We start from the raw sequence: 27,096 nt of genomic DNA, 5'->3' as shown, positions 1-27,096 counted from the left end.
GAGCTGTGTATTGTGTTAAAAATTATTTGTTTAAACTTTAAACCTGTTAGGCCTTCTCATTTCCAGAATGGCCTATAAAACCATTGCATAGGGCTGTGCTTGCAATACTCCCAGTCACATGATATGCGTGATATTTAAAAATCTATTATCAAGAACAGCAAACATGTACGAAAACATGTAATGTAAATCCACTCATGGGTTAAAGCAGACTTGGATATTGGAGTTTGTGTTTTATTTTAAAATATGTATTATTTGAATTTTGGGCAGGTCATTTATGGAGATACAGATTCGATCATGATCCATACTGGGATGGATGATATAACAGATTCCAAGATGGTAGCAGTGAAGGTCATAAAAGAGGTGGATTTGACTTGAAAACCCAATCTCATCAATGTCTTGCCTTTACATTCTTAGTGCATTTTCTATATTGTTAAATGATGACTCCATTCATGAATTTGAGCTTGTGATGGTGGGGTTATGACTGATGGTATGGTCTTCAGGTTAACAAGAAGTATAAATGCTTGGAAATAGATCTAGATGGGATATATAAGCGCATGCTTCTGCTCAAGAAAAAGAAATATGCAGCAGTTAAAGTGCAATTTAACAAGGATGGTACCATCTACGAGGTTTGTATTCAGTATTGACCTACAATACACAGTCACCCCATTGCAAGATTCTAGTGTTTTTCGAGATAAATATTGTCCACAGTGTACATTCTATGCATTCAGAATGAATGTGAAGGAACTTCATCCTGTGTGTGTAGGTCATTGAACAAAAAGGGCTTGATATAGTTCGTCGTGACTGGAGCTTATTGTCAAAAGAAATAGGCAACTTTTGTTTGGAACAGATTTTGTCAGGAGGGTAGGTTTCCTGAATTTTATTGGAGTGAAACAAATATTTTGAAGGAATTCTTGGAAACTGGAAGTTGCTGAAAACTGAATTGCGTATTTCTATATCATGTTATTCTTGAATAAAATTTTACTACTGTTGTAAGTTTCAAAGAATACGCTGCCAGAGTATGAAGGAAACCGATTATATTGAGGGGAACGTGAAGTTCTTTCCAAAATTACTATACAGTTGGTCACATCCAACTCAGAAATATTATGTTTACATTTGTTTAATCTCTTAATGTTGCACTTTGCACTTTCTGTTACTAATTTAGTAATTTCTATTGATGAATCAAAATAAGTATGAATAGTCTAAGTTTTGGAATAACAATGGGCCTACATTTTAATTTACTATGCAAAAATCAGTATAAGGGATTTTCAAAATTTATTGCTTAGAGCACTGTAATATTGCTTCCCAAGTACTTGTCTCAAGTGGTTATGACTTTCTGGGTTTTTCAGTGAAGTTTCAGTGACAACCTTGGTCAACTTATTTATGCATGCACTGCTGTAAGTGTGAATGATCAACTTTTACATTCCCAAACAGTGACTCATAAGAATCTCATCATTCAAATACCAACTTTCAATTCATAGAATGTAATAGCAAGTGATACATAAGAAGAGTCACACCGACCATCATACAAATACACTTTCTTTTCTCAAAAATATCAGTCTATAATTTATGGAGCATGAGAAATACAATTTTCAGCACTTATTAAAATTGACAAGTGGCATAACCCAGAAATGATATCTAGGAAACCTGGACTGTTGATGAACGTTGGACAGATTAAAAGAGGTCTCGAATCTCTGTGTTAGTCTACAGGACAGCTTCCTACTTGACTCTACTTGTAACAACCACTATATTGGCTCTCCTCCAGTTCAGTACAGCCCAGGAAATGATTCTAATCGGACTTCCCATGCACACAGCAATAGGAAACTCTGTTCTGGTTCAAGGCAGCTAGTAGAAACCTCCAGCATAGCCTCTCTTTGGTAGAGCATTCACCTCTGCAGTGAAGGAAAGGTTACGGTCCACTGTATTGCTGCTGGGACAATTTCTGAGAGTGGTTACAACCTAGGAAGGAAAGATAGCTTGATTCTCTTGCCTCTGCAGTGATTTCATCCAGCTTTATGAAGGATTTCGGTCCATCAGACTTTGCTAGAAAATCGCCCTCCTTCTTGCAAGAAATTCAAGCCTCCACTTAAGCTCTTCTACTCACAATGAAGATTGGAAAATTGTAGCTCAGTTCTGGCAGTGCTTTCAACCCGAAATATGATAAATATAGAACAACAAATTAGAGATTCAATTGATAGCACCTCTTCCTGCTCAAATCTCTAGAAAATCGTTTTCTCATTGATTCTCGACAGTGAAATCTGAGTGATTTCACTCTTTAGTTTTAACACTGAAATCTGCTATAGCGGCTAGGGTTCCAAAACCCTAAGCTTCTCCTTCAACACTCTCTAAGAACTCCTTCCAAAAACTTCAAAATGCATGAATGAGGATAGTCTCCTCATTTTTCTTCTTTTATGAGTTGAGGGTAGCTTTTTCACCTTCCTTTTTTTAAATTCACTTTTATTAAAGCACTTTATGATATTTCACTTTATAAAGTTAAAGTAACTTCTCACATGCCTAGGAAATATCACCCTTTATCCTTTTTGAATTTTATAAAGTTTCCTTAGGCAATTTAATTCCCCTTATTAAATATTTCCCAGCGTTAGCCTATAGGAATTGTTATCGCTCAGACTAGCAGAGGACCTAAGGGGAATCCCTAAAGGCAAAATGCTAGGCCAAGGGTAGCAAATGGAGTCTTAGCCCACTGTCACCCCAGCTAAGGCTCCCTTCTATTTACGGACTTTCACCGATGGGAGGAGACCCGATATGTATGGAGTCACTAATGAATGATAAGTCAATGGATATGAGTGATCTAGACCCTTTCTGAGAAGGTTTTGAAGGATGGAGCTCGCTTGCTTCTAGGGAAAGGAAGAGGATTTTGGGGGTTAGGTGTATGAGAATAGGCTTTGAAAGGAGTTCCCCACACCCTAATCCTTGTTAAAATTGAATTCCCAGATGGTTTTTGAAGAATGGTCCTTTGAAGGAGTGGGACCACTCGGGGCCAAGTGGATTTGGTCTAGGGTATGAGGATGGTATGAAATAATCAATGATTTTCTTACCCTAGACAAAGTGGGAAGGATCACTCAATGATGTTGCTTTGACCCTGGGAAGTACTAGCCTTGGGGATGGCAGGACAAGTTTTGGTCCGAGAGGTAGGGCTTGGATTTTCTCCCAACTCCACTGTCAAAATGTCTTCAAATTTGGAGGAGGGCTAGAGGAAAGGCCAATGCAGGAGACCCTTGGAGATTGAACTTTTTTCAGTGGCTAAGTTGTCGGTAAATTGTTGCCCTACGTGTTGAAGAAAGTGGAACTAGGTTCGGTCTTCATAAATGTAATTTTGATCTTTTTACTTGTAAAAAGAAAAGAAATATTGTTTTTGTAAATTGTAAAATGAGTTTATTGCTCATTACATAGGTCCAACACATGTTGAAGTGTTGTAGGAAAGGCAAAGAGTCAAAGAAAATGTTAAAGATATCTTCTTGAGCATATATGTAATGTAAATGAGTCAACCTAGTGTCTAGATCAGCCCTCCAAGACAAGCACAATCCTTCAAGAAAAATTCTGCCATCAAAACAATGTAGAAGACAATCATGTCGGCCTCAAAGCTTATATATATGATAAGTCCGCTAAAAAATAGAGGCACATCGGTTCACCGTAACATGTCGGCTTATTATGGAGACGTGACAACTATATAAACCCAACTAAGGTCGCCACAAAAGCTCATAATCTCACACATCCTGCAACTTTAGATGAGGCGCAGAGATATCTCCGCATACATCTTTGGAGTCTTGGTCAAGCACAGTGGTATAGGGTTTCAGATGAGGTGCAAGAGAATGAACACAAGTCTCTGCAACTTCGGGTATAATTACAGTAAGTAATTACAGTGTGACCCTCTCAGTGGTAGCACTCTCGGCATAGCAATGAAGCTCTTAGTGCAGGAAGAGAATCACAATCACGTTCTGGGCATAATTATGATAATAAGGATCTCAGTGATACACTTAGCATGCTCTCTAGACAGTTACATTCTCTGTATGGTTGTGATAAGAAGAAGCTCAGTGATCCCATAGTGAAGCATTCTCGAGATACTAAACACGATCATGATTTCGGTAAAGTAGAAATCACGATGTCGGTCATAATTAAGACATGATCATGATCTCGGTGCAACTCTCACACAGTATAGAAACCTTGTTGACATGGTGAAGATCTCAAGTGAGAGTGTAACAATGATCTAAATGAAGGAGCAACTATGGTGCAACATCAATGATCTCTTTGTCATGGTAAAGTCCTAAATGAAGGTGCAACAATGGTGTTGCAACAATAATGGAGATCTTGGCGGTGAAAGCCTCAGTGGTGCAGCATTGATGATGATCTCAAGCAGTGACAAAGAAGAGGATTGGTGTCTTGGTCTTGGAGTGGCTAAATAGGTCAAGGGTCATGGTCTTGGTATTAGTCAATTGGAATCTCTATAAGAAGAATTTTGTACAGGTTTTCCTCTCCAAGAGGGAGAGGTTTTGGCCCTGGCAGAAAGCCAACATCTTGTGTTCTTGTCTCTTGTATTTTGGTAACTATAAAATGAAGTAAGAAATACACACACTAATGATATCAATATAAGATTGTGCTAATAAGCAAAAAATTAAAATACCTCACAAATAGTTATCATGTTAAGAAGAATCACAATAACTACATTTGCCCTAGATTCTTCAACATGGAGTCAGATCTAAGGTGCTGAAGTCAAAGGAAGGACAACAAAAGAGACATACACAGATCATTCTTTAGAAAGGGCATCAAAACAAGTCCAAGGGTTTTAGGATCAAATCTACAACAAGTAGTCTACGACAACAAGGTAACTCCACATCAAGAACTTGTGTCTCCACATCACCATCATCAAAATACCACCAAGACTCTCATCAAGATATCTACAAAGCTATGAAACTCAAAGGACCTCAAAATAAAGATCTCATCATCTTGGAAAAGATTGAAGCAATCCTGACCTACTCTACAAAAGAAGGCAGAACATATTGAAGGCAAGAAGGCATTGTTATAATCAAGCAAGAATCATTTCCTTATCCAAGAAGAAGATCATCCAAGGAAGCAACAAATCATCCCTATCAAAAGGAGCAACCTTTTCTATTAAGAAAAGGCTTTCTCATTCGAACAAAGATCATTCAAGAAGAAGCCCTCATATATCTTCTTCAACCATCATCAAAGCAATCAAGGTGAAGATTTCATCTTCACATGACAAGTAAGTATCTTTTCAATTTATAAATTTGGTTAAATGACTTCATGAATTGCAAGGACATCTATAGGTTGATGGGTCATCAAGATTCCTTGCATGGAGAAGAAGGATAGTCATAGTCCTCTAAGTAGCTGAAGTCATTAAACATATAAAAAGGTCTCCTATGAATTTATGAAAATGGATACTTATGAAAAGATCCCCTCATATAGCAACATTGGAGACATAAAAGAGATGTATATGATAAACTCATTCTCTGAAGGTGCAATGAACAAGATCACATGAAATCTGATCTACATAAAAGTAAAGGGTATCAAAGGATGTAGGATATCTTCATAAGGTCTCATCTGCAAGATCTAGGATGGAAGATAACCATCATTGATCTATAATGCACTAACGTATAATCAAGGTAACTTATGGTCTTTCTGCTAAATAGAGAAAGACAAGTTGATGGCAAAAGTGTTGAAGGGTAAAGGACTAAATCATGTGTAGAAAGGAAAGAGAATTTTGGTCCTCAAACAAGGCATAATAGGTATAGCTAAAATTCTGGAAGCTCATATGTTATGAATATAAGTAACAAGTGACATAATTAAAATTAATGTAAATACTAAATAATCAAATATTGGTTATGTTAAATAGTCATTTAGTTAAGTGAAAAGGCATGTCTAAAAGATGTGCCTAGTCACGAAAGGACACCTGCTTAGGTATATATAAGCGGGTCCTTATTGTAACATTGTTAAATTTTAGGTATGTTCTATGCTTAGAGCAATTTATTTCAATTTTCACAGTTAGCTCAATATCTTTTCTAGATTTAGCAATCACATCAACATTAAAGTAAACTGCAGATAGAACATAAACATAAATTGTAGAAGACAAGCCAAGACAAGAGGACACAAGATGTGGTGTTAGCCATGGACAAACCCCAATGTGGGGAAACCCTTGATCAATTCTTCTTATATGTTCTTCAGTAGTTCAATAGAGAGAGAGGGAGATAGTACGTTTACAACAGAAGTCAACACTTTGACTTATCTAGATAAGAGCATAGATCATCTCTAAGAAGATTATACATGAGATCGATTGAGGACATGTTGCTTCAACTGATTCTCTAAGGTGACTCCACCTATTGTTGTGCTGCATTTCGTCATCATGCTGCACCTCACCGTGCTGCACCATACTGCACCCATCATCACTATGCTGAATCTCATCATGCTTCATTAATAATGACTGTACCCATCACTGTACTACATTATGTGCGATTGCTGCACCATGTTGCCATACTGACCTATGTGCCCGCTGCATCTTGCTTGCTTGTTGTCCCTAGCTTGCTTGTTCCTAGCATGCTTGTTGTCCTTTGCATGCTAACTGTCCCTTGCATGCTAGCTGTAACATTGCATGCGTGGTGTATTTGCTGCTAAGTACCATACAACTGCCCCAATGTTAGTTAGTTGTCCCTTGCATGCTGCTCTCCTTCGGAGACAGATGCTCTGGCTGTTTCGACAGTTTCAGCAATTTTGGCCATTCCGACTATTCCCAACAATTCCGGCAGTTCCGACAGTTCTGACTTTTCCTGGCAGTTCCTGGCATTTCCGGCTTCTGCCCCTTGCATCAGCTTTCTCGGCTGTTCCGGTAGTTTCAGCTGTTCCTGGCAGTTCCAGCTATTCCTGACAGTTCCGACAATTCCGATAATTCCGGCTATTCTCGATAGTTCTGACAGTTCCAGGTAGTTTCGATAATTCCGGCTATTCCCGACAGTTCTGGCAGTTCCAACAATTTCGACTATTCCCGGCAGTTCCGACTATTCTTGGCAGTTCTGGCTTCTGCCCTCTGGATTAGGGCAGCATTATCCCTTAGGATCTCTCCTCCTACTAAAATCCAAAGACAAGTAGAGAGGAAGAGATCTCAAGTGTGTTGAAATGACTTGAAGGCCACCTCTATTTATACTAAAACGTTGAGCACAAGTGGGATTTATTTGGTTGTTGGCCGACCTTGACGAATTGTCCCATAACACAAAAGGACAACATGCAAGCAAGGGACAACAAGCAAGCAAGGTGCAACCAACACATAGGTCAGGATGACAACATAGTGTAGCAATGACACATAATACAGTACAGTGATGGGTACAATCATGATCAATGAAGCGTGATGAGATGTAGCATAGTGATGATGGGTGTAGCGCGGCGAGGTGTAGCATGATGACAAAATGTAACACAACGATAGGTGAAGGAGTCACCTTGGAGAATTAGTTGAAGTAGCATGTCTTCAACTGATCTCATGTACCATCTTCATAGAGATGATCTATGCTCTTATCTAGATAAGTCAAAGTGTTGACTTATGTTATAAACGTACTATCTCTCTCTTTCTCTCCATTGAACTATTGAAGAACATATAAAAAAATTGATCAAGGGTTTCCCCACATTGGGGTTTGTCCCTGGCTAGTGCCACATCTTGTGTCCTCTTGTCTTGGCTTGTCTTTTGCGATTTATGTTTATGTTCTATCTGCAGTTTACTTAATGCTGATGTGATTGCTAATCTAGAAAAGATATTGAGCTAACTGTGAAAATTGAAATAAATTGCTTTAAGCATAGAACATAACTAAAATTAACATGGTATCGACGTTGAAGTGAAGACAATGCCCAAGCAAGAGTGAAAGAGAAATCACCGAAGATAGTTGGGAAAGGACAAAAGGATTAGTGGATTCGTCATCCCTCTTCAAATTCACCAAGGGTGAAGTTGAAGCAGAGAATATTATCAGAATGGCGCAATGGAATATGGCCTACCTAAAGATCACTTCATTGGAAGACCAGATCTCAGGGTGGAAGGAAAAGCAGATAACTAGTTCGACCATTATGCGAATGAGTGTCCGAATGGCAGGGACACATCACTTGATGATGATAACAATCATTCCAGGGACATCTTCAATGATCAAAGGAATGACAGGTAATGCAGGTCATCAAGGAAATGGCCGACTCTTCATAGAAAGCAAGGAACCCCAAGAATCAAATGTTGTTTCTGATAAGATAAATAAGCGTTATCTTGTATTGGCCCTCTCCTTAAGATTCTTTGGGAATTTGGCTTATAGATTGTAGTGCTTCAAGGCACTTCATCGGATAGATGGGTGTACTCTCTAATTTGGTAGAGGAAACAATTGTGGGATTATACTTGGAGCTGATGCCACCTATCTCGGAAAAAGGGTGCAGGGAATGTTACCCCTCAATTGAATAAGGGTAACTCGATTCATTTACATAATTTCTTTTATGTACCTGATCGCAAGAAGAACTTGGTGACCATCTCGGAAATGGAAGTCAAAGGTTTCAGGGTGGCATTCATCAATGGAAAGGTACGTTTCCAAAGCTGTTTTTTCTCATGGGTTCAGGGTTGGCAATTTGTATCAAGTTGCAAGATGGTCCATTGGGGATCATGTCAATTGACATACCGCATCTATAACACCGGAGGTCTACCTAGGGGGCCCATCTCTTCAACTGTAAGCAGCGTGTCTTCAACTGATCTCATGTATCATCTTCTTAGAGATGATCTATGCTCTTATCTAGATAAGTCAAAGTGTTGACTTCTGTTGTAAACGTACTATCTCTCTCTTTCTTTCTTCTGAACTATTGAAGAACTGTTAAGTTATGGTATGTTCTATGCTTATAACAGTTTACTTCTTTTTCTTATTATATTCCACCGATTAGCAATCACATGTACATAAAGTAAAGTGCAGATAGAACATTAAACGATCGACAGAAAACAAGCCAAGACAAGAGACACAAGATGTGGCGGCTAGCCAGGGACAAACCCCACAATGTGTGGGGAAACCCTTTGATCAAATCTTCTTTTATCTTCAATAATTCAGCAGAGAGAAATAGTACAATAAATCTGATTCATATCAGCAGTAGCAAACTCTAGATCAGTAGCATCAGCATTAGCGGCTTCATTATCAAACTAGGGCAGACCATATCTCACAAACCGACAATCGGATTGACTTCATTCCACCACCAAAAGTTTCGGCTTCCAGAGGAGGTTCAGATGAACCTACAATGCAGTTCAGATGAGGAGATCTTCTAGGCCACGCAAGTCAATCTTTACTTCTGCAGTTGCAGCTTCAGTTTCAACAGTTTCCGGCTTCAAACTAGGGCAGTCAATATCTTGCAAACCGTTCATCGGATTGACTTCATTCCACCACCAAAAGTTGCGGCTTTCAGAGGAGGTTCAGATGAACCTACAGCGCAGTTCCAAAGAGGAGATCTTCTAGGCCACGCAAGTCAATCTTTACTTCTGCAGTTGCAGCTTCAAATTCAACAGCTTCCGGCTTCACATGTGAGAGAGAGAGAGACCCATTTCAGCAAAGTAGAGAAGAGACTCATATCTGCGCAGTAGAGAGAGAGAGAGATGTGATGAGATGAGTGAATCTAAATGAGGAAAAGTCCTTTTATATTTATACACAACGTTGGTGGGTGAATAGATGCGACTGTTGGGCTTCTGAGCCTACATGAGTTGTAGGTCGGCTTGATAATAATTCCATAATCAAAATAAATTCATATCTCCATGAATACTTATCGGAATCGGATGATCTTTATATCAATCCTACACCTCTCAACGAGAGGAATCTAATAAAAATATTATCAGGCATGAATAAGTCTATAAGATGACCCACGTGAAGTTTTGCCCTGGTTGCCAATTTTAACAAGAACATATAAGAAGAATTGATCAAGGGTTTCCCCACATTGGGGTTTGTCCCTGGCTAGCGCCACATCTTGTGTCCTCTTGTCTTGGCTTGTCTTCCGCGATTTATGTTTATGTTCTATCTGCAGTTTACTTTAATGCTGATGTGATTGCTAATCTAGAAAAGATATTGAGCTAAGTGTGAAAATTGAAATAAATTGCTCTAAGCATAGAACATACCTAAAATTAACACCTTTTCACCTTCCTTTTTTATTAAATTCACTTTTCTTAACTCATTTTATGATATTTCACTTTATAAAGTTAAAGTGACTTCTCACTTGCCTAGGAAATATCACCCCTTCTCCTTTTTCAACGTTATAACGTTTTCTTTGGGAATTTAAGCCCCATTATTAAATATTTCCCCGCTTTAGCCTATGGGAACCACGTTAGGCTAGTGGACTTTGTCATAAGTTTCCTAAGTGGTTGGGGACATTACGAGCACAAAGCATTTTTTTGGGAAAACACATTATATTGTCGATTGCATTATATACTTTGTTTTTAAATATCAATTTTCTACGCTTTCCACAAGGAACCATTGATTTACCTTGTTATGAATATAATTAATAATTAATAGTTAATAACAAGTAGTATATTGAGGATGCAAGTCTCATAAAACATGACCATTCATTAAACTTTTAAAGGGTACCTATCTAGGTACATTTATGGGACCCTCAGTTGTAACCAATTCATATTCTTCAACCATATTTTATTTTATATATACTTGTATCCTCAATGGATCTCTTCATATTTTAGGTGTTCTAGATTTGCTGACTCAAGTATGAACTTTCTTGATAACATACGAATTGAAAATACTATGTATTTTAGAATCTTATGTCCATTTTTTTACCATTATCATATTATTAGCTCCTCTGGAAGAATTGTTGATGATGGAGGTAAATGAGTTCTTATTATCATTATTTCTAGAAAATCTGACTACAAGGAATCATTTTTGCTATTTTTAAGTCACACTTCACCTTAAAAATGTTGTTTTTGCATTTATTTCATCAATATATGAAAACATCTTGGGATGTCATTGTTTATTACAGGTCATGTGAAGATGTTGTGGAAGCTATTCACAGCAAGCTGCAGAAGGTATTTACTAGAGTTCCTCTTGTGGTAGAATTTTTATGACTGCCTTATAATTTTCAAAAAGAGAGTGCTAGGTTTCATGCATCACGCTTTTATTTGTCATTGCCAATAATTTACTTTAAACGACAGAGATGCTGCCATGTTCGTTTACCCAAAATCAGCTGTTAAAGCAATTATTGAAGTGATAACAAGTATCAAAAGTCTCAATGAGCCAAACTTGGAATGTGATTCTTTTATTTTGTTAATTAATCCATATTTTCTTTTATTTCTTTTAAAAATTTGAGAACTGATAGGTGCTAACAGCACTAAACAATAAAAAACAAAACAAAACTGTAATAATTGTAAAAATCGACAACAACAGATTCAACACTAAAAACTGAAATCCCAGTAGTTTTTTAGGAGTAGATTTGATTTGGCAATGCTATACTATAAATGACCAAAGATAAACCAACAGTAGCTATTAGTAACAACACATGAATGCCTGAAATCCTCGGTACATAAATCTGAAACATTCCTAAGAAGGTATGGATGCCAACTAAGGCTAAATCCCAAGTAGTATGGACACTGCCCTTTTACTAGTTGCAGTAGCATGCACACTTTACCCCTCGCTTCCACTCTAATGCTTAAGAGGCATTTTATTGCTAGTGATCTCATGAGCGACACTTATGAGTGGGACATAATAAACACTAAATATAGGTGGAATTATAAAAGATCACAACTGTGAGGAACATAAATGTGAGCATGCTTAATGACAACCTTTGAATGCAAGTATACATTAATAGTTATCTGTAGGCATTGTAACTGGTGGCCATCAATACCAACAAAGATTCCCTATTTTAAGGATGTCAAACCTCCTTTCCCAATCCATCTAACACAACAGGAGACTTTTTGATTTAATTTGTTTGCTGTGAAGCATGATAATAGTGTTTATTTCAGCTGCAAACAATACATAGTTTGAGGGACCACAACAAAATGAAGTAACAATGAGGTGAAAGGGTTGGGAACACTAACTAACCCAAAAGTGGAATGCACCAAAAAATGCCTATTTGACTATTTATTGCTAAGGGCTGTTTGGTCGAGCAAGCTTCCACTTTCACATACATCAATTTGGTAATCAAACTTGGGTGGACTTTTCATTCATATAAAAATAATAAATATAAATATTATAATAATAATAATAATTATTAATTAATTAACTAATGGTTAGTTAGTTAGTAATGAAGAGGCATGTCTTAGAGACATGACCATTCATGAAAGGGCACCTACCTAGGGTATATAAGCAGACCCTCATTCTCATTTGTAATCATCTCATATCTCATATCAATTCTTATACAATATTCAATATACAATTACATGTCTTACAATGGACATTTACGTCTTTGAAGTATTTTAAAGATTTCTGTTGCGTATACGACTTTTGGTCATTACATTGGTATCAGAACATTCCTCTGAGTATATGAACCTTGTTCGTTACATTGGTATAGAGCATTCCTCTAAGTATACCAACTTTGTTCGTTACATTGGTATCAACGCTGTTCGATCCTATGGATGCTTCACTGTTGCACAGAGAGCTAGTTTGATTCAGGGCTTTGGCCATCAAAATTTCTTAACGTCGTTGTCGTTGAAGCGTTTGCTACAACTTTTGTAGTTTCTCCATTTTTTCCAGTTGGTCCTTGGCCATATATATATATATATATGTATATATATATATGTATATATACATATATGTATCTATATATGTATATATACATATATATATATATATATGTATATATACATATATAGATACATATACATATATATATATATATATATATGTTAGAAAAAAATCATTAAAAAAGTAGATATATTTTTTTTAAATAAACGTAATTGGCACACTGCATGTTGGAGTTGTCATACTTTGCACACAAATGTTGCCGCTAGCCTTGGACCTTTGTACGTCATATTCACTGTTCCAATGTCCCATGGTCAACTATCCTCACCGTCAACAACCCCCTCTTACAGTTGCACACTTTTGATTTTGGGTAGCATCGGATGTGCTCTAGCCTTGAAATTTGGTGGAGAGGCTAAGGCACATGAGATCTCCAAGACCCATAAATCGTTTGGAGAAATTCCACTCGGATGAAGAGATATTAAAATAATTAATATTTTTAATGAATTCTTAAGTCTAAACTTAAGAAAATAAAAATAATAATGTGTATTAATATAATATGGGTGAGAAAGTTCTAAGTGACGAGAATCTAGCCAGTTCTAATTTTCGCCGTTGATTAGGGAAATCTCGACCATTGAATCGATAATAGGAAAAGTATAAGAGGAGTCTTGTGGGTCAGTTGGAAATACACCAAGAGATTCAGAATTCGATTTTTTGGGGCGAGGTTTGCTGAGGAAATCGAGTTAGTGATCAGTTGCAGTGAGGGGCAGTTCAGAAGGATTTCCATTCGAGGCTGAAGAATACATAGCAAAGAGGCAGTGGAGTGCCGCGAGAGACAACGCAGGCCCTAGAATGGCTGGCACAGAGGCTGTAGGAGCTGATGCAGAGGACGCAGAGGGCCGTAGAGGCTGACGCAAAATACGTAGAGGCTGATGCAAAAGTCGTAGAGGGCTTCGCTTGGGAGCTTTTGTGGGGTAGACTGGAAGCAGATCAATAGATTCCGAGTCAGGATAGGGTGACGCAACTCTTGGAGGAGTGATGCAGTTCCTGAGCAGTGCTTGGAGCAGCTTTCCCTATCCAACATAGGGAACAACGAGAGTCGCTGTGGGGTTTGATCATCCATTTGTTGATTTGTTAGAGTATCTGTCTCCGGATAGAGGTACTGCCATCGAGGATATTCTCTGTTGGGTGAGCCATTTCTGGCACCCTAGTTGTATTCATGAAATCTACTTAATAATACAAACCCTCTATATGCTGCGCCGGTTTTCCTGAACTGGGCTTTTCTGGGGACGATTGTCCAAAAATAACTGTGTCCCTTGTGTTATTGTTTCTGTTTATTTAAGTGCATGATTTGTATATCTGTGAAGGCTGTAATAATGTCTACTTCGATGTTTATGCAATTAAATAACTTGTTAATGTAAAGAACAAGTAGGATATTGTAAACCAATAATTGCAGTAGGGGTTTCTGATGTGTTAGATTCAAGAATTTTCACATGGTATCAGAATGATTGCAAATCATAGGCGACTGAAGGCACCAACCAAGAAATTCGGAGAATTTGCAGTAGAAAAGCAGCAGTTCCAGTGACAGCGTTGTTCCAGAGTCAGAGACGCACTAGGGGAGTGACACAATGCATAGAAGGTGACACAGAGGCTCATGCAGTGCCTGTGTCAACACTCTGAACCAGGGGAAGGTGACGCAGTAGCTGGGAAGAACCCACGCAATCGCTGCATCATCTTAAAATTGGCAACTAGGGCCAAACTCCATGTTGGTCACCTTATTCATGGCTGATAATATTTTTCCTAGATTCCTCTCGTCGAGAGGTGTAGGATTGATCTAAAGATCATCCGATTCCGATAAGTATTTATGGAGATATGAATTTATTTTGATTATTGACAAATTATCAAAGTCGGCCAACAACTTATGTATGCTCAGACACCCAACAGACACATCTATTCAACTTCAATGTTTGGATATAAGTACAGGATGACTCCTCCTCATTTGGTCACTCACTTCTCATCATATCTCTCTCTCTCCTGCGCAGAAAAAGAGTCTCTTCTCTCTCCTGCACAGAAAGGCTCTCTCTATCACCCGAGCCAAAATAGGTCATTCGAAGTCTTGCACGACGAAGTCTTGCGCTGGTGCATAGCGAAGTCTTGGACTGGTGTACGACAAAGTCTTGCACTGATGTGTGACAAAGTCTTGGACTGGTGCATGACGAAGTCTTGGGCTGATGCACGACGAAGTCTTGGACGGGTGCACGACGAAGTCTTGGACTGATGCAGGACGAAGTCTTGGACTGGTGCGTGGCGAAGTCTTGCACTGGTGTGCAGCGAAGTCTTGGATTGGTGCGCGATGAAGTCTTGGACTGATGCGCGGCGAAGTCTTGGACTGGTGCACGACAAAGTCTTGGACTGATGCGCGGCGAAGTCTTGGATTGGTGCACGATGAAGTCTTCGACTGGTGCACAGTGAACGACACACCGGTGGAGACTTGACAAGCTTGAACTAGGGTTTGCTGCTGCTGATATAAATTAGATCTTTGTACTATTTCTCTTTGCTGAATTATTGAAGATAAAAGAAGATTTGATCAAAGGGTTTCCCCATATTGGGGTTTTTCCTTGGTTAGCCGCCACATCTTGTGTCTCTTGTCTTGGCTTGTTTTCTGTTGATCATTTAAATGTTCTATTTGCACTTTACTTAATGTACATGTGATTGCTAATCTGTGGATAATAATAAGAAAGATAAGTAAACTGCTCTAAGCCTAGAACATACCATAACTTAACATGGTATTGGAGCTGAGGTGAAGATAAAGCCCAAGCAAGAGCAAGAGCAATCACCGAAGAGAAGGTTGGCAAGGCTATATGAAAGAAATCTTGGGGTCCTCAACACACTTCCCATGCTGAAGACAAACTCCTTGAGAAGTCTGACTATCACGGATGGAAGATGTCTCTCGATCTAACATTAGAAGAACAGGAAGTGTTGGACCATGCGAGAGGCGGAATTGTTGAGCCTCCATCAAATGCATCCGCTGCTACTAGGAACAAATGGGCCAAGGGAGAAGTCAAAGCAAAGAAGATCATCCGGGACTCTATTGACAAACGCTTGTGGCCTATGTTTCTGAACTGAACACCTCCAAGGAAATCTACGATAGACTGGTGAGTTTATTTAAAGTTAATGATGCAAATCAAGTCTTATTTCTTAGAAATAAGCTGAAGAAAATTAAGAAGGGCAAAGATGAGAGTATGCAAGCATACTTCTTAAGAATCACCGAGATCAAGAATGATCTCCTATCTATTGGGGAAGTAATTCCTGACAGGAAAATGACACTCACCACTCTTGGAGGACTACCATCTGAATGGTATATATTTAGGACTACTCTTTTCAACAATAATGTAAGTCCTGGATTTGAGGACTTAATGGCCAGATGCATTCAAGAAGTAACAAGGATGGAAGAGCAAGAAATACCCATACTTAAAGGTCATCCCTCTGCCTTTTCTTCTCATACTAAAAGAAGAAACAATTTTGGGGCTAAATTCAAAGGAAAGGCTGGACCAAAGGGTGGAAAAAAGGACGATGTTACAATTGCAATAAAACGGGTCACTATGCAAGGGAGTGCCCTAATAAAAGGGACTCACACTGGGACGATGATCAAAATCCCTCTCAAAGCAATCAAAGGAATGGCAAGTCAAATGGCAGAGGTAAAAGAAGTGCTGGAAATCAAGGAAGAGGACAACCATTCAAGAAGGCAAGAAATTCCAGGTATGAATCTAACACTGTTGACAATAAGCAAGATGAATATTCTTACCACCTGCTCTATCTACTACTACTCCCTTGGACTCGCTGAGAAATTGGCTTATTGATAGTGGTGCCTCAAGGCACTTCATTGGTTACAAAGAAGCTCTTTATAATCTGCTAGAGAAAGAAACCAACCTGGAAATTGTTCTTGGAGACAATTCAAAATATTCCGTGAAAGGCGTAGGAAATGTCACTCTTCAACTAAATCAGGGTAATACCATCCACTTACAAGATGTATTATATGTACCTGATCTAAAAAAGAACCTGGTGTCCATTTCGGCAATGGAAGACAAAGGCTACAAGGTGGCTTTTAGTGATGGCAAGGTACGTGTATGGAAAAAGAACTTTAAAGATGCTTTTACTCTTGGGTTTCAAGTTGATTCATTATATCAGGTCGGAGGAAGTCCGTTGGGTGTCATGACTTGTGACACATCTCTTCAGTCCGAATTATGGCATCGAAGGTTTGCTCACCTTCATTATAAAGCTCTACCTGATGTAAGAAAAATGGTAACTGGGATGCCCGAGTTCAGATTAGAGCAAGAAGGTGTATGTCCAGGATGTGCCGAAGGGAAGCTCAAAAGGGGACCATTCCCCTCAAGCCAAAGCAAGACCTCCGATATATTGCAGTTGGTTCACTCAGACATATCCGGTATGATGCCTGTGAACTCTTTGGGAGGATATTTATATTACCTCACTTTTACAGATGATTATTCTCGCAAGACTTGGCTATATTTCTTGAAAAAGAAGGATGAAGTGTTCCCTTGGTTTCGACACTTCAAAGCCTTGGTCGAGAATCAAACCGAAAAGAAGATCAAGATCTTAAGGACTGATAATGGGACTGAATATGAATCCAATGAGTTTCATGACTTTTGCAAAGAGGCTGGCATTAAGAGGGAGCTGGCTTTTGAGTTCGAGATGAAAGACCTAGGACTTATGCACTATTTCCTAGGACTCGAAGTCTGGCAGAAACCAGGGGAGATTTTCCTATCTCAAGGAAAATATGTGGTGAAGATATTGGAGAGATTCGACATGGTGGACTGCAAGCCCGTAACCACCCCGATGGAGCTTGACTTCAAGAAGTTAAGCGGTAGTGCTGCTGGACTTGTTTTACGAAATACCACTGAGTATCGTCAACTCGTCGGAGCATTGATGTTCCTAGTGAACTCCCGTCCAGATATATGCTTTGCAGTCAACACGTTGAGTCAACACATGGTTGAACCTCACCACATACATTGGTCTAGGATCAATGATACTGGTTTGGGACCAGTGAGAGTGGTACACCCTCTGAAACTGACTTTAGGTCAGTAGAGGACTGGTTTGGGACCAGTAAAAGTGGTACACACTCAGACCGACTTCGGGTCAGTGGAGGATGGTATGAGACATCCTCGATCACTTCTTCTTCTTCATAGTTCGAGCAGAGCAGAGCAGAGTAGAGCAGGGGTCAAGCTGTACAAGGCAGTGCATTTGATGGATGAATAGTAGTGACAGTCAGACGAATTGCAGATGGAGTTCTCCCTAGTTGAGAGGGAGTGTTAAAATTGGCAACTAGGGCCAAACTCCATGTGGGTCACCTTATTCATAGCTGATAATATTTTTCCTAGATTCCTCTTGTCGAGAGGTGTAGGATTGATCTAAAGATCATCCGATTCCGATAAGTATTTATGGAGATATGAATTTATTTTGATTATTGACAAATTATCAAAGTCGGCCAACAAATTATGTAGGCTCAGACACCTGACAGACACATCTATTCACCTTCAACGTTTGGATATAAATACATGATGACTACTCCTCATTTGGTCACTAACTTCTCATCATATCTCTCTCTCTCTCTTATGCAAAAAAGTAGGCTCTTCTCTCTCCTACACAGAAAGGCTCTCTCTCTCACTTGAGCCGAAACAGGTTGTTTGAAGTCTTGGACTAGTGCACGACAAAGTCTTGGGTTGATGCGCAACGAAGTCTTGGACTGGTGCATGACGAAGTCTTTGACTGATGCGCGACGAAGTCTTGGATTGGTGCACGACGAAGTCTTGGACTGGTGCATGACGAAGACTTGGACTGATGCGCGGCGAAGTCTTGGACTAGTGCACGGTGAAGTCTTGGATTGATGCACGACGAAGCCTTGGATTGGTGCACGGCGAAGTCTTGGACTGATGCGCGGTGAAGTTTTGGACTGGTGCACGACGAAGTCTTGGACTACTGCATGGTGAACAACTCACCGGTGGAGACTTGATGAGTTTGATCTACGGTTTGCTGCTGCTGATATAAATCAGATCTTTGTACTATTTCTCTCTGCTGAATTATTGAAGATAAAATAAGATTTGATCAAAGGGTTTCCCCATATTGGGGTTTGTCCTTGGCTAGCCGCCACATCTTGTGTCTCTTGTCTTGGCTTGTTTTCTGTTGATCGCTTAAATGTTCTATCTGCACTTTACTTAATGTACATGTTGTTGACCTCTTCTGGTCAACTACCCATGCAGTGCACCCCGTTTTTCTTGACAGAAAGAAGCAGCACCTGATCAGCATGTCCGTGCCATCCTGCCATCATCAGCAGCTTGATCTTTTTGATTATAAACCCAGTCTGCATGTATTAATTGTAAATAATCTTAGCAGACATGAGTCATGTATGTAATTTGCCTAGGTGGACCTAACTTTCTGATGATAATCTACGTCCCGGAAGGTTTTTTGTCTCACCGATCCACGGATCGGCAGAGTTTTCCTTCAAACCTGACCCCAAAGCCGGGATTGATTTTGTCATTAGAACTTTAGGAGAATCCTAGTGTGTTAATCTGCTAGATTATAGTTGTGTCGCAGAACTGGGTGATTTATGAGGGTCTGTATTAAGTGGGTTTGTCCCCTTGAGATGTAAATTGTAAAAAGTCATCATGAAATGTGTCTTGAGGGTTGAAAATGTTTTAAATCCCCTCGTGAGTCCTAAGTCCTAGGTCCTAGGTGATGTTTTCAAAGGCTTAGTTCGATGATCCATTTAAAAAATGAAATAAAATAAATAAAAATTAAGAAATTTAAAAAAGATTTAAAAAATAAAAAATTTTAAAAAAATTTAAAAATTTAAAAAAATAAAATAAATAATAAAAAAATTTAAAAATTTAATAAAAAATTAAAAAATTAAAAATTTTAAAAAATGGAAAAAATAATAAATAATAAAAAATTTTAAAAATTTAAAAATTTAAAAAATAAAATAAAATAATAAATAATAAAAAATTTAAAAGTTTAATAAAAAATAATAAAAAATTTAAAAATTTTAAAAACGAAATAAATAGAAAATAATAATAAATTTAAAAATTTAATAAAAAAATAATAAAAATGAAATAAATGAAATAAATAAAAAAATAAAAAAAAATTAAAAAATTTAAGAATTTAAAAAATAATAATAAAATAATAAATAATAAGAAATTTTAAATTTAAAAAATAATAATAAAAAATTAATTGAATAAATCGACGGATGAGATCAAGAGATGTCTTGATCTTCATCAACGGTCGAGATCATTTCTACATGGATCAATCGAACTAGCCGTTGGAGCATTTCCTTTAAATAGGGTGCTAGGAGTCATTTTCAATTCATTCGATCTGTGAGTCAGATACTGAAGAAGCTCTCTTGTAAATCTGTTTCTGGTTAATAAAGGAAGACTTTGGGGTCCATATCTTGCTGGTGTTACTCTCTTGGAATGCTGTGAGATCATTTCATTTTCTGCATATGTTATTTTCAGCCATTAATAATAGCTTTTTGTAGAGTATTGTGAGCACAGGTATCTTGTTCACTTGCTGGGGTTTGGGTGCTGTTAGGGTTTCTGAAGTAATGGCAGGTATCTCCATTACTGTTTGAGATCTAGCAGCATTTTTGCCCTCTTTGTTGACGGTTGTTTTGAGCTGTGCATAAAACATTTTCTGAAGGAATTTTGTGGGCGTTCGGGGAAGTTCTCGGCTGAACCAGCCAACTCCCGCAAGCATTTTTTGCTGAGCCCAGTTGGATTTGATCCTGGGTCTATCATTCGGTTTATTTATTTGATTTGCATGAAAAATTTTCTGAAGTTCTTCACAGTGACAAATCTGAAATTTTCGTTTCGTTAAAATATTTCCGTTCTTATTGCTGAATCTGGCTGTTAAGGGGCCAAATCTGTAAATTAATCATTTGTCTTAGGGTTTCAATTTTCTCTGATCTAGGGTTTCAAATTTTTTGCTTTATGCAGTTTTTATCAAGGTTTAGGGTTTTTAGGTTTCATTTTATCACATAAAAAATTTGGAAAATCATTTTTTGCCAGTTTCAGTTGTTTTTCATGTTATATCTTAAGATCTGAATTTTTCAAGTCGAGATGCGAATATGATATCTAGTTAATGGTCTAGGATTCTCGTGGTGGTTTAAAGCATTTATCTTTTTTCAAAATTCTCAATCGCTGGATATCGTTTGGTTATGTGATTTCGCTGATACCTTTTGATGACAAATGATTGCTGTTCACGGTTTATTTTTCTATATCTAACAAGTAATCATTTTAACAATAATCTCTTAAGGCACTGGTCTGCTCAATTAATTAAATCATTTTAGTGCTTTTTATATCGTATCTCGTGTCTCCCAACCAACTAGTCGACAGTTGGTCTCATCATCTCACAGGGACTACCCCCCTTAGCCGCGGGAGACAGGCTTAAACGGAGGGATCGGGGATCAGAGTGACAACCCCCGGTCTGAGCGTTGTCGTGTCAATCCGTGCGACAACACATGTGATTGCTAATCTGTGGATAATAATAAGAAAAATAAGTAAACTGCTCTAAGCCTGGAACATACCATAACTTAACACATCAGCTATCCAGGCCAGCGCAAAGGCAAAGGGAGGCAGATCAGACTTATGCAGTGCCAAGTCATATTTCTAGGCCAGGAAGGATTGACGCAGTGGCCAGGAGGAGTTGATCTAGCACTCACTGTGATTGCGCAAAGCCAGAAGGGCTCAAATTCTTTAGTTGCTGGGGCCAAGGGAGTTGAGCAGATTTCGATTTGAGGAGTTGGTGGGATGCTGTGTCTGTCAATGCAGAACAATGTCTAAGGAGACTGAACCAAGGTAGAGGGAAGCACTACCTCGACAGATTTCTAGCCAAGAAATCTAGATCGCGGTTGCAGCGGCAAAGGAGCGTTGGAGATGAGTTATTCGACAGTTGGCTAGAGGATTTCCGAGACGGAAATCATGACTCAGAGGGAGCCTAGAGAAGAGGAGGGGAGATGGCAGTGAACGAATTGAGGGATTAGGACAGATTGGATGGGGCTTCCAATTTTGTCATCTGGAAGGCCAAGATCCTGGTAATCCTGGATAAACATCACATCAAGTTCTATGCCTTAAGAACAGAAGATGTCCTAGTTGGTCTTGATGCAAATGAGAAGTATGAGGAGGCCTAGGTGAAGGCGAAATGCCTGATCCTATACGTGGTAAAGGATCATGTAATACCACATATTGCTGAGAACACAACAAGGGAGATGTGGCAGGTGCTGACCACCTTATACCAGGGCTCTTCTGTGCAGCGGAAGATGTTATTTGAGAATCAATTGAGGTCATATCAGATGCAAAAAGGAGAGGAGATAGATCCATTCCTTCTTAGGTTGTAAGGAATTCATGACCAACTTACTTCCGTGGGGTCTACACTGGATCCAAAGTTCATGGTCAGGATAGCCTTGAATGAAGTCTTTGAGGAGTGGGACACGTTTGTCCAAACCATTTTGGGCAGAGCGACTCTCCCCGGTTGGGAGGAGATGTGGGAAACTCTTCAACAGGAAGAGCTCAGGAGATTGACCAAGGTGGGGAGTAGTGGTAAGGGAGTTCGAATCGAGGAGGAGGAGGAGGATGCAACTCTCGCATTAGCGAGACAACAAGAAGTGCAGAAGAGGAAGAAGACAAACATCTCCAAGGTCAAGTGCTTCAATTGTGGGGAGCTGGGACATTATGCCTCTCAGTGCCCCAGCAAGAAAGGCAAGGGAGAAGCTTCCAACCTAAAGGTTGCTCCAACAAAGGAGGAGAAGGATGTCTATTGTGCCATGAGTGCTCATGCGCCTATAAAGAAGAGGTGGGGAGACTTGGAACTGTAGTCTAGAGGACTACAAAAGTGTTGAAGTTTCTAATTTTACTTAGTTTAGAAACCCTTAATGCAATTTTTTTGATTTATTCCTACCTACTTGTTATTTTTCTTTAACAAGTTATTTACAAAGTAAATACTGAAAATAAACACCAGTGAAAGCTCAACATATTACATATCAACAACTAAAATAAACAAGAACAAACACACCACATGATGCCATTATTTTTGGACCAATGTCCCCGGAAAAACCCAATGCGGGAAAACTGGTGCAACTATCTGAGGGTTTTCTTATTAAGCAATATTAGAGTATAATCTGGGTGCTGTAACTGGCCTACCCAACAGAGAATTTCCTTAGCGGCTATTCCTCACAATTTAAGAGAAATCTCCTTGCTGAAACCTCGGAAAACCCTTTCGGCAGCTTCTCAGCACAAACTGCTCCTACAACCCTAGCATCTGCCCAATCTGGACTGCGTCAGCCTCTCTGTCTCACGTTGGCCCTGCGTTAGCTTTTCTTGGTCTGCATCAGCCCCAAGAGGCCCTGCGTCAACTCTGGGAGCCTCGGCGTTAGCATGTTGGCCACTTTGGTGCTTTGTGCAACACTTGACTGCCTCCGCGTGCCTTGTGTGAGTCCTTTCTAGCTCTGCGTCACTCCCCTTCGCTGCTGCGCTGCTCTCCTGGTACAATCTTTGCTTTCCTTGTTCCTCTGTACTCAATGCCCCTCAATTGCTCTCCCGATCACTGGTTCTATCTCTCTTAGCAAACCCCACTCTAGAGAATAGAATGAATGATCATTTGGTGTCCTCTCCAAGTGACTCTCAAGCCTCCTCTTATACTTTTCCTGTTGATATCTCAACGGCCGAGATTAAGTCCCTAATCAACGATTAAGATTAGATCTGGGTTGATCCATGTCTTTTGGACCATTCTAACACAGATTCATATTAATACACATTAATATTTTATTTTCCCTAAGATTAGACTTAGGGACTCCATTAAAAATATTAATTATTTTAATATCTCCTGATCTGTTTAGAATCTGCCCAAATGCTTTTGGGGTATTAGAGATCTCATGTGCCCCAAATTCTCCACCAAATTTCGTGGCTAGAGCACATCCGACGCTATCCCAAATCAACACTCCCTCTTAGCGAGGACTGTGCTCCAGCAATACTCCTCATTGAGTATTAATTTGATCATCCGGCATCGGTACCTGTGCTGATGCTAGGCCTTCTTGCCCAACAACCTCTGCACTGCTGCCCATGGTTTTGCTACTGCCACTGTTGCATCTGTACGACAACTCCCTCTGCATGCGTGTTGCTGCTGGTCCTTTCTCCCAGCGCTGCATCCGCACTGCACCTCCTCTCATCATGCTGCATCGTGCTGCCCACTACTGCAATGCAACTCAATTACTGAGAAATAAGTAACTAATCTCCAAATTTGACCTCTCTGTTGGGCTAGAGACACCCACTAACGCTAAAGTTCCCTCTGCCGCTGACAAGTGCTCCCTCTCTGACCTCTGCGCTGCTGCAACAACTCCCTGCATCTCGCACTGTTGCACACCTCTCTGTGCCATCCTGCACTGTTGCACACCTCTCTGTGCCATCCTGCACTGGTGCAACACTCCTATGCCTCTCGCACTGCTGTAGCCTGCTAGTCTCGCACTCTCTCGGGACTCCTACACTGTAGCTCCCTCTGCCGCTCCATCCGCATCCGTCTCTGTGCACTCGTGAGCACACCTATGACCACAAACTGCAAATTGAGCAAAGATGATGACTCCCCTCTAGTAGATGCAACTCATTGCAGGTCAATGATTGGAGCCCTTCTATACTTAACAGCTACACGACCAGACATAATGCAAGCAATAGGAATGGTGGGAAGATTTCAATCTGCTCCCAAACAATCTCATTTATTAGCTGTAAAAAGAATTCTCAGATATTTGAAGGAAACTTTTGATTTTGGTCTTTGGTACCCAAAGGACTCAACACTAACGGTAACTGCATACACCGATGCTGATTGGGCTGGAAGTATAGATGATCGGAAAATTACTAGTGGAAATGCATTTTTCCTAGGAGACTGTTTAGTATCCTGGCTCAGCAAAAAAACAACCATCCATATCATTATCCACAGCCGAAGCCGAGTATGTTGCTGCAGTAGACTGTTGTTCTCAGATACTATGGATGAAGGAAGCTCTAAAAGATCTCGACATATGTACATATCAATCGATTATCGTCTATTGTGACAACACAAGCGCTATCAGTCTCAACAAAAATCCAGTGATGCACTCAAGAACCAAACACATACCAATCAAGTATCATTTCCTCCGTGAGCAAGTAGCTGAACAAAACATCGTCCTGGAATATATCAGTACTAAGGAGCAAATAGATGATATTTTCACAGAACCTCTTCCTCGAGAAGCATTCGAACATCTGCGTCAAAAGATGGGGGTTATTTCTTTATCATCACTCAAGTTCATTCATAAAGATGCAGCAGGACAGTGGGAGTAGTTTGACAGGGGGAGTTCGTATGCATTCCTTTGCCATTGATGTCAAAGGGGGAGAGAGCAGAAGAATATTGCCATTAATAACAAAGGGGGAGATTGTTGGACACAGATTGTCATTGATGTCAATATGGCAATATTGAAGAGGAGGAGACAGAGCCATCAGAGGAGCAGACGGAGCCAAGAGGAGCAAATGGAGCCAAGAGGAGCAGACCAAGCTAGAGGAGCCACATTGGAGCAAAGAGGAGCTATAGGAGGAGCCACATATATATATGCCAAGGAAGAGGAGCTATCGGAGCATATCGGAGCAAGAGGAGCCATCGGAGGAGCAAATGAAGCAAATAGAGCCATATATGCCTCAGATAACAGATATCGGGAGCATACACAGCTATTGGGAACCTATCAGGAGCCATCGGGAGCAGAACTCATATAGATATGTTATCGGGCTTGTAAAACCCGTGTATGCATGCTTTAACATTATCAGCGGTTAAAACCCATATATATGCGTTATACAATAAAATATGCATGCATCAACATTATCGGGAGATGTTCGGGCGATCAAAACCCATATATGCCTTCATTAATACTATCGGGAGTTGTTCGGGCAATGAAAACCCACATATGCATGTATTAACGTTATCGGGAGTGTTTGAGCTCCCAAAATCTACATATATGCATTTACAATAAGCAAAGGCCTTTTTTCCTTTTTGGCGGAAACAACACAAGTTAAATGTGTTTCGACACATATGGACCCGATGGCATATATATATATATATATCTATATATATATATATATTTTGCCATATCGGCGCATCGGGGTTTCGGCTAAGTGACACGATGGCATATCGTAATGGACCCGATGGCATTTCATATTTGGTTTATAATATATCGCATCCGCAACATAAAGGGTCGCCCACCCCAAATCCTCCGATTGCGATAACTCTGCGGACCCGATGGTGGCATTAAAACTGGTTTATAATAATATCGCATCCGCTGTATGTCGCAATGTGTATAGGGCCGTCCACCCCAATCCTTCGATTGCAATAAGTGGTGGGCGACCCGATGGAAGCTTTAAAGGGAATATATATTAACATCGCATCCGTGGTAATCGCCCATCCTATAAAGGCTTCCCATATCTAATCGCCGATAGCGATGAAACGAGCGGACCCGACATATATATATATATATATATATATATAGAAAGCATGGTTAATGGCCATATCGCATCCGATCCATCGGATCGGCCATCGGCAATAGGCTATGATATATATGAGCCGATAGCGATAAGGGAGCGGAATCGACAGGCATATACAACATGCTTCAACGTAATATCGCGTCCATAGGAGGATCGGCCCATCGGCCATCGACCATTGGCGACTGCCGATTGCGATTACAAGGCGGACCCGATACAATATAGTTGCGGGTGAATTAAATTTGAAGTCCGCCTTTAAGTGTTTTTCGCCTATTTTTCATATATTTCCTATGTAACTCAAAAATGGCTTGCGCGGGGTGTTTTAAGCCGAAAGGCTTACGATCGCTGTTTCGATGGTTCAGAAGGTTGAACGACAGTTGAATGGGGTGATTCATGGCGAAATCGATTGCGATTGGGACGTGGCTGTCTGTTAAGCTATGTTGACTTGTATATACCTACAATCAATGGCAAAGTAGCGCTGTTACAGTCTTATGAATATGGTCCTCTGCGTTGACTTAGTGCTTGCCATTGATACAACGCGTCCTGCAAATATTGGAACACTTGTATAGACAGAAGAAGCAAAGGAATGGGAAGCCGAAGTGTCAAGCGAACATAGAAGATCAAGCGAGTCAGAGGAAACGATAGCGACTGAGGAGGAAGCCAAAGAGCCAGCATGTAAGAGGAAACGAATGGACAGAGGCATGGAATGTATAAAAACAGAAAACACAGAGGATTGTGTTGTTGTGGTGAAAAAAAACCAGAGAAGAGGCAACAGAACCAGCGGAGGGTGCAGAGGCAACTGAACCAGCGGAGGGTACAGAGGCAACAGAAGCAGCAGAGACTGTAGAGGCAGCAGA

General features: G+C 39.8%; 1 protein-coding gene across 1 annotated transcript in view; it reads left to right on the top strand.

The window, feature by feature from the left end:
* LOC149211428 (DNA polymerase alpha catalytic subunit-like) overlaps nt 1–27,096 on the top strand; it is a 233,586-nt gene that overhangs the window by 187,046 nt on the left and 19,444 nt on the right. The window contains exons 19-22 of the mRNA XM_089388389.1: nt 268–360; nt 501–626; nt 764–861; nt 10,993–11,038. Of these exons, the coding sequence (XP_089244515.1) occupies nt 268–360; nt 501–626; nt 764–861; nt 10,993–11,038 (363 nt within the window). The remainder of the gene's footprint in view (nt 1–267; nt 361–500; nt 627–763; nt 862–10,992; nt 11,039–27,096) is intronic.

This window comes from Pinus tabuliformis, chromosome 1_1 (genome assembly GCF_031772625.1).
Source record: "Pinus tabuliformis cultivar Carrire ecotype Pingquan chromosome 1_1, CPIR1, whole genome shotgun sequence".
NCBI lineage: Eukaryota > Viridiplantae > Streptophyta > Pinopsida > Pinales > Pinaceae > Pinus > Pinus tabuliformis.
Note: the sequence above shows the minus strand (reverse complement) of the source record. Positions and strands in the feature narration are given on the sequence as shown.